At 36.8% G+C, this 8,540-nt stretch overlaps 1 protein-coding gene across 1 annotated transcript in view; it reads left to right on the top strand.

The window, feature by feature from the left end:
* IRS4 (insulin receptor substrate 4) overlaps positions 1 to 8,540 on the top strand; it is a 22,865-nt gene continuing 14,325 nt past the window's right edge. Inside the window, exons 1-4 of the mRNA XM_006142835.1 lie at positions 1 to 38; positions 5,011 to 5,080; positions 7,959 to 8,051; positions 8,277 to 8,538. Of these exons, the coding sequence (XP_006142897.1) occupies positions 1 to 38; positions 5,011 to 5,080; positions 7,959 to 8,051; positions 8,277 to 8,538 (463 nt within the window). The remainder of the gene's footprint in view (positions 39 to 5,010; positions 5,081 to 7,958; positions 8,052 to 8,276; positions 8,539 to 8,540) is intronic.

Below are 8,540 nucleotides of genomic sequence, written 5' to 3'. Positions count from 1 at the left end.
ATGGAAGAGTCTGAATTTCCTTGTTCCCAGGTCAAAATGTAAGTTTTATCTCCTTGTTTCTCTTTTGAGTTCTTAGTCTCAATTTTGGAAAAGTTTCTGAAATAAATAGCACTAACATTTTATCTTCCTAACTACATTCTTTACATAATAGTTCATGATCCTCCCTGGTGATATATTTAGAGGGAGAGTAAAATATATAACTAATAAAGAATGAAATATTTTAAACTTATGCTGGTGATATTTTTATAATTATGATTTATTTTCATATACTGTTGTGCTTTTTTTTTTTTTAATAAACCTCATGTGAAAATTTTTCACAGGGAGGAATGATTAACAAGCCCAAGCAGAATGTGCTCTCTTTCTGATTCTCACCTGCACTGGCCCCAAATACTGAGGAGTTCATTGAATGACTGATATTTCATCTTTGGCAAAAAATATTGCAGTCTTCTGGGGCTTATCATTTTATGCTGTATTTTGCATTTAGGTAAAATTCTTCACTCAACAAGCAGTTACTGAGTTCAATGCAGTATTAGACAACAGGAATAGGTGAAGAAGAGTAGAAAATAAATCCTTTCCCCTCAGGGAAGGAGGCTTACAAAATATTTATGAGCATCCACTCAGGAGACAACTGAAAAGAACTTTCAATTCATAAACAATGATGGGTAGGTAGAGTACAGAATGAATACAGAAACTCAAGAGACTTAAAATCTTTGTATTTCAAATGTGGTTTATAACATGATTGTTTCAAACTTGCAGTGCATGTTACCAACAAAATCATAAATAAATTGTTGGTTGATTTATAAATATAGACAAATATTGGAAAAGAAAAGTGATTACTAAATAAGCTTATAAAATATATCTATACAGGGACCAGCAGTGGGCATAATGGATATGTTATTGGATTCCCATGAAGTCGACCGTGGTTTGAGTCCTGGATCCGGTGGCTTCAACTCACACCAGATGTGTGTACATATGTGCCTAAGATCCTGAGAGGAGAATGGAGGAGAAGGGATTGTGGTGTGGCCATCCCCCCGGGGGGGTGATTTCTCACTTTCTGTCTCTCTGTCTCTCTTTCTGGTGAGTGCACACACCCTATAGCAAAAACTCCTATCAGTAAAATAAATATACACACATACACACACACACACACACACACACACACACACACATTGTGAATGCTGATACTTGATGCTTGAGAAAGAACATGTTTAATGAAAGCAGCTATGTGGGGCTATCTATGGGGATTCTAAAGAAATTCCTCTCAAGAGCAATTCTGGCCCTTGAGGTATCTCTGTTTTAATTTCAAAACATACATTTTTCATTTTCATTTATTTATTGAGACTCTCCACTGTGTGTCAGGTACTGTTAACACATGGTGAGCATACATGGAGACAATAAGGGAGCACAGGGAGCTAATATGAATGGGGAATAGAAAAAAATAATGGTGTCAAGAACTGAGTAGTGGAGGCCAACCATTTGGCATGATGGTTAAGGTGACTGGATCCCACATGGTTGACTCTGTGGTTTGAATCCAGGACTCAGAGGCTCAAAAACACACCAGGCCACATGAGCATGTGTGCTCAAAATCCTAAGAGGAGAATAGAAGATTATGGCGGGGGTAGACTTCCCTGTGGGGGGGGGTCTCTCTCTCTCTCTCTCTCCCCCTCTGTCTCTTTGGTGAGCACATATGCCTAGAGCAAAATAAAAAGCACTGAGTAGTGCTTCCTTCATGGAGGTTTGTCACCAGCATTACTCTATGACCAGTATTAATTTTCTACTTATCATCCATGTGATTAGGGTTAGAATTTCTCCTTGTTCCCAAATGGAAATTATGAAGGGAAGAGGAAATATAGAACACAAATATTTCCTAAGGTTTCTGACAATAACTAAAAGATGGGAAAGGAATTCATGAGAGTAAAAGATTTCCTGATCTATGATAAGTGAAAGAAAAAAATGGGCATGATTATTCTGAGAAGGGAGAAGGCAGAAGTCATCAAGTCTTGCCATCAGTCATGGAGAGCTTGGGCACTGTTACTAGTGATTTGGAAAAGGAGCAATGTGCTTTGACATTGTCTTGAACATTGAACATGATCTGTCTTGAACATTTCTTTTCTCCTCTCCCCTTTCCACTTCCCCCTTTGCCTCCTTTCCCTCCTTCCTTTCTTCCTCTTGCCCCTTCCCTTCCCTCTCCACTTCCCTCTCTCTCTCTCTCTCTCTCTTTTCCTCCTTTCTTTCCTTTCTCCCTTCCTTAAAGCAAACATGTATTGGTGATTGCCAGGTATTATACTAAGCATTAAGGATACAGAGATGTACATGATATAGTTTTAGTGTAGGAGTTTGTAATCTAGAACAGGGGTCCGAACTGAAAGATTAGTTATATACAGGTGTGGAAAATTTAACTATTTAACAACCCATGTAGTACATGGATTGTTAAGACTATATGCCAGTCAAAGTTCAAGTGTGGGGTTTGGAAAGTCCTCTCCTGTGACAGTAGTTAACTTTGTGGTTGCTAGATAGGACAGAGGTAGGTGTTTCTGAGGGAGAAACTGGAGTCGCTCAAACAGTTGGGTGGGCAAGAGGACTTGGGAATGGAGGTAGTTTTTCAGGGCAGTCGCTGTTTACCAAGTGATTTAAAAAAGTATTTGTCATTTTAACACTGTCATTTAACAATGATATAAATGTATCGATGGATACCAGCTAAGTCCCTAGCTCTACCTATATCCAATACTCAAAAAGATTAGGCTGTGGTTGTAGTGGGATTATGTGAGAAAGAAGCTTCCCTCAGTGACCCTTGATCTTAGTCTTTATGAAGGTAAAGGACATCTGTTGGTGATGAGGAAGTGGAGGGCATTTAACACATGAGAAACAGCATACATAAATGTGGAAATGGATAAAGTCTATACAGAATGTCATAAAGAAATCAACTTAATTGAAGCTGTGGGTAGTGAGACTATATCAGCTGTGGCATCACTTGGAAAGAGAGAAACTTAATAGAGTTCGGAGTTCAGTTCTGCTATAGCAGAGAAAATGAGGGCTCTACATCTTTGAGCAGAGAATGGTATGAGGAAAGTGACATATGTAGGAAAATATTCTGCTGGCTATATGAAGAGACTGAAAAAGGGAGAAGTCAGTTTAAGAAGCTACTGCAGCAAACCTGGTAGAGTTGATTACATCATGGAAAGGATGGTGACTATGGAAGTGAAATAAAGGGTTCAATCTGACAGATATTTCAGAACCATGCGAGGAATAGAGAAAAGGAACCAAGAATAAGTGTAATACATATTTTCCTAAATATGAAAGCTAGTTTTCTAAAGAACCAAAGGAAAATGCAAGTCAATAATAATAACTCCTTTAAAATAAAAAATTTAACCATGTAATGTCCCTATTGAATTAACAAAATAAAGATTCTAATCTTCGAAGATACGGCAGTATAAACCAATTATCTTTGACACTAAGAACAATATTGTTACATGATACAAACAAGGAACAGCATTAAGCTACATTTTCTGTTGTTCTTGTATGTTAGCATAAAAAACCTACATAGTTTGAAATCATTGAAATTGATGTGAGACCTAGCAGGTCTCATTGTTTTGATGTTTCACTTATTAAAAGTCATTTCTAAATAAAACGTTAATCTTTTGAAGGTGGGAAGAAACGTTTGATTTTTAACTGAGTCAATTTTCAGTTGACTCTTAAGATAACAGGGAAGCTTTAGGAGCCTAATTAAACCACATATTTGTTCTAATTACTTTAGCTTCAGACTGCTAAGAAACAAAAGCAGCAAACAGACCTGTTCTGTATGCAGCAGTCAGGCATTTGACAGTTATTTTCTCCAGCAGAGGTTTTGAGAAGTACAGAAGTAAAGAAGCTGAGAAGCAAAGCCATCATCTGCAAACGGTGGCTGCAGCCACCAACTAGAGGACAGCCCTTATTCCTGCATAGTACGGAAAGCATCGTTCATTGTACACGATTTTATTCAAGTCTCCACATAGAGCAATCATCATGGCTAGCATCATTTTCATTTATCAGTTCTAGCACATTTTTATCAACATAATTGGATGTTAGCTCACAAAGATTATAAGGTTACTACATGATAATTCACACATCGGACAATAATAATAGTTCTTTTCTATTGATTTCTTTTCCTCTTAGGCTTTATTCTCCTGAGTAAAGTCCATATTTAATTCAACAATTTAATTTTTAAAAATTTTTCAATTCATTATCTTTCTTTCTCTCTTTCTTTCTCTCTCTCTCTTTCTCTCTCTCTCTCTCTCTTTCTTTCTCTCTCTTTCTTTCTTTCTTTCTTTCTTTCTTTCTTTCTTTCTTTCTTTCTTTCTTTCTTTCTTTCTTTCTTTCTTTCTCTCTCTCTCTCTCTTTCTTTCTTTCTTTCTTTCTTTCTCTCTCTCTCTCTCTCTCTCTCTCTCTTTCTTTCTTATTTTTGAAGTTGACCAGAGAGAGAGAAGGAAAGTGAGAAAGCAAGCTGTCAGGTCCAGGCATCGAACCACAGTCAGCCATGTGGGAGTCCAGCGGCCTTAACCACTACGCCACCTGTCGGACCCTCAACAGTTTAATTTTTATGTTGAGTAAATCTACACTTCAGTTATTCATTCTAATTTTAGTACAAATTGAGTTTAGGATGCTAATGATCTTATATGTAAGGAAAAAGCAGGTGAGCTTTCATTAACACTGACTACTCGACTTAGTCAAACAATTTTTCTTAAAATAGGATTCACAGAAAATTCTTTTTAAAGGCAAACCTCATCAGAGGTTTGAGTATTTATTTATTAGATGACATTTGTTTAAAAGGTATTATGGCTGTTTATCCATTAGATTCTAGGTATAAAATACAAGCTGTAATGCCTGTTTTTTTTGTTTGTTTTTGTTTTTTTGTTTTTTGTTTTTTGTTTTTTTTGGTGGTTGTTGTTTGTTTTTTCAGATAAGCTGACAAGCTAATGTAAGAAATGTTATAGGTTTTATTACGTTTTACTTGTTTTAAACAATTTATTTCAGACTCTCAGTTAAGAGTCCAAATTTTAAAGATATTATAGCTGGATATGCAAAGCAACTTCAGCTTTCTAAGGTAACTTGTTCTAAAAATAAAAAACAAAACTTCAGGAGACAGGAATCTAGAATGAAAAGAGAGCAGAGCATTAAAGCAACCATCTGGCGAGTTCAGGCCAAATACAAAGTCTCTACTTTTTGCCCAAGCCATGTAGATGTCTGTACCACCCCTGTGCTTTATTTCACCTATGGAAACCTGACCTAAACTAAACAACTATTCTATATCATTAAGTTGTCCAGGAAGATGAAAGTTTAAATATATGTCAGACAAGCTGCAGCATCTGGTGCAATTCAATAATGATGGTCTCCTCCAGAGAGCTTTGGTGTTAGAACAACTTTAAAACTGAGGTTAGTCAGGAGGAAAATAGTGTTCTACTCAGATACCCTCCCTGTTCACAGGTACTCATATTTGCCAGGTCCTCTTCCATTGCAGGAAAACATGCAAAGTAAAATCTCTCTATGAAACATTTCACTGTTTATAATTCCATTTTGCTGCAGCCAAATAACATATCTTGGATAAAAAAGTGATCGGCACTGTTTCATCTTTCACAGTAATTGTTAAAAAACTATTTTTGCACTTATTTTCACACACATTGATTAGTCCTAGGTTTTTCTCCCCCAACTGTAGAGAGTAATGTCTTATATTGCTTCAAAATGAAATCTAAAATGTCACTAGTTCAGATTGCTCTCTTATAATTTGTTGACATGAAAACAAACTTAGTCCACTCTTTAAAAGAGCACATAAGCTTCGGTAGATAAGGTCTTTTAAAAGAAATGATCACGGTGACATCTGTGTGCATCTATCGCTCCCTTGTAAACTGTGTAACAAACCACACAGTGCCAAATTTACACATCTTTCCACATAGAGGAGAACCAGGTTTAAATGTGTTTTTTTAAATCAATAGACTAGGAAAACAACTTACAACAAATATGAGTTTTAATGTCTTTATTATGTAAATTAACACACATAAGAAAAAATACTAAGAATCCATACATAAGGCAAAAGAGATAAAAATACACTTCATATACACTTCATTGAAGATAACATATTTTCAGAAAAATATATATGTAAACATTTTATCTCAGTAGTAAACAAAAATTTAAATTAAAAAAATGAAATACCATTTCACTCATCAGTTATTTTTTATAAAAATAAGAATATCAAATTCTGGAAACTAGTGTGGGGACAGGGTAAAGAGATAAAACATTTTTGAAAAATTTATAAAATAGTCTTACCTTTTAACTCAGTAATTCCAGTCCTTGGTTTCCACCCCAAGAGAATTTAAAAAAAAGAAGTTTTTGGCACAAAGATACAAAGATATTCATTGCAGCATTTTTTATAATACTGAAAAATTTTCAAAATATCCTAAATACCCTAAACCAGAGGGATGATTAAGTATATTAATAATAATCCCTGTATGGGATAGTATGCTGCATTTTAAATGATGTTTTAAACTAATCCATAATAATAAAGAGAAATGTGACTGTGTAATGCTAAGTGGAAAAGAACAGGATACAAAATTAAATAAATTGAAAGCCTGGGGACAAGAAAATTATTAAATGTCTTAGGTATTTTCCAAATTTTATTTAAAATACATTTTAATGTTTTCAAAATATTTTATTATGTAATGTCACGTTATTGCTCAAAGTAGTTTCAAATGCATTGCCTTATTTGTTTTCATATTTTTATCTAAAAACAGTATCTTAGGTTTGGATAAACATAAAATATAATGTCTTTCATAAAAAATCCATAACTGAGAGTACATATGACCATCCTGGATATAAGTGTAGTGACTCTTGCACATATGTTGTTAGGCAGTTGAAACATGTAGGCAGCAGTCCTACTAAGCACTCAGCATTCAAGCTCATTGTGCCTAAGGTCCCTTTCAGGAACCATGGCTTTTCCTAGCACCTGTGACTATACTGCTCTTACAAACTGATAGCAGCAGAGGGAATATTGTTTCTAATATCTTTCAAACGACTAAAACCAATTTCTTGCCCCATCCCCAAATCAAAACATCAACAAATGTATTTTTTATCAATATTTATTCAAATACATTTGTTTTGTTTCTAACAGAGAGCGAATCTTGAGAGGGCAGAGATAGGGGCTATTTTTATAATGTATACATTGCTTAGTTTACTGTGAAATTTAATAAATAATACCCTTTTCAGTATCTACCCTAGGGCAATGGTGAACTGACATTCCTTTCTTTTAGAGAGAAATACCATATATCTCCCCTTCCCCCACCTCAAATTCCTCTTTGCAAATGTAGTCACCCCTTTGACACTCCAATGTAATCTCGACCCATCTCCATCTACCCTTAAGAATCTGAAATCCCAGTCAAAGACAAACTGAGAAAGGGGGTGGAGGACAGAGAAAGAGAAATGGAGAGAGAAGGAAAAAAAAAGAAACCCTTCAGGAGGTTGCACTTACACTCTAGCAGATTTTCCAGAAACAAGGGAGGCGGTAGTTGTTATTTTTGTGATAACAACTTGTAGACTGAAATTCAGCAAAGATCTTCGTTTCTTGACGCGAGGGAGGTGAAATATAGTCTAGGATATGTATTCGATATGGTCTTTTGTTCTAGGTAAAAGCTTTTCTTTTTCTAAAGTTTCTTGGCCTCGCTCAAGGAAAGGGAAACAATTTCTTGATATTCTTTTAAAGGCACCTTTCTAAGAAGTATCTCTCAAAGGAAAAATATCACGACAGAACAACACTGGTGTATTTCAGTAAGAATCGAATCCGATTCTTTTCAACATGGCTGTATAGTTTGCAGGTCCCCAAATTTGTTCTTTCACAGTCATCAATCAAAGCATAAACCAGAAACCCCATCTTTAGCGAACCTGTTTGACGGACTAGAAACGCGCTTTAATTATAGATTATGTTCATTTTGAAGGCATCGCTGTTACTTGTGTGCTTTAAGAGTCTGGAGCTTTTGTCAGGAGTGGAGAGTGGTCTAGTAGAGAGCCAGCTGCGCCACGGACCGCAGGTCTGAGAGCCCTGGTCGTTAACACGTATTCAGGGCGTATAGACACTTTCTCCCAAGAATCTTGGCCCGCAGTTCTCAGCGAGAGGGAGTGGACCACAGAGACAGGAATAGAGAATTTACGCGAACAACAGGGAGATAGAGAGGAAGCCCAAATCAGTCCCTGGGTCACCGTGGCCCTGGGATTTGCACGGAGTTTATCACCACCATTAACAGCTACTTGTTTAGGGTTGTTTACCGCCTGAGCGCGCGACAACCAGACAGCGAAGCCCACTGCCGGACACCCGCCACGCCCCCTCTCCACTCAGCTCCCCTCCCTCCCCGAAAACTAATGAATTCCGGCCGACCTCCTGCCAGACCCTCCTATTGGCTCCTATCCTAACCAATCAGAGCCTTGCAACAGTTTCACCTGGCTCTCACTTCCCAAATAAACAAACAAACTGTCCCGCGATTGTGCCAGCTCCGCTCCCTGGCGCCACGGGCGGCGCTGGC

Source organism: Tupaia chinensis, unplaced genomic scaffold (genome assembly GCF_000334495.1).
Source record: "Tupaia chinensis unplaced genomic scaffold, TupChi_1.0 Scaffold000082_1, whole genome shotgun sequence".
Lineage (NCBI taxonomy): Eukaryota > Metazoa > Chordata > Mammalia > Scandentia > Tupaiidae > Tupaia > Tupaia belangeri.
Note: the sequence above shows the minus strand (reverse complement) of the source record. Positions and strands in the feature narration are given on the sequence as shown.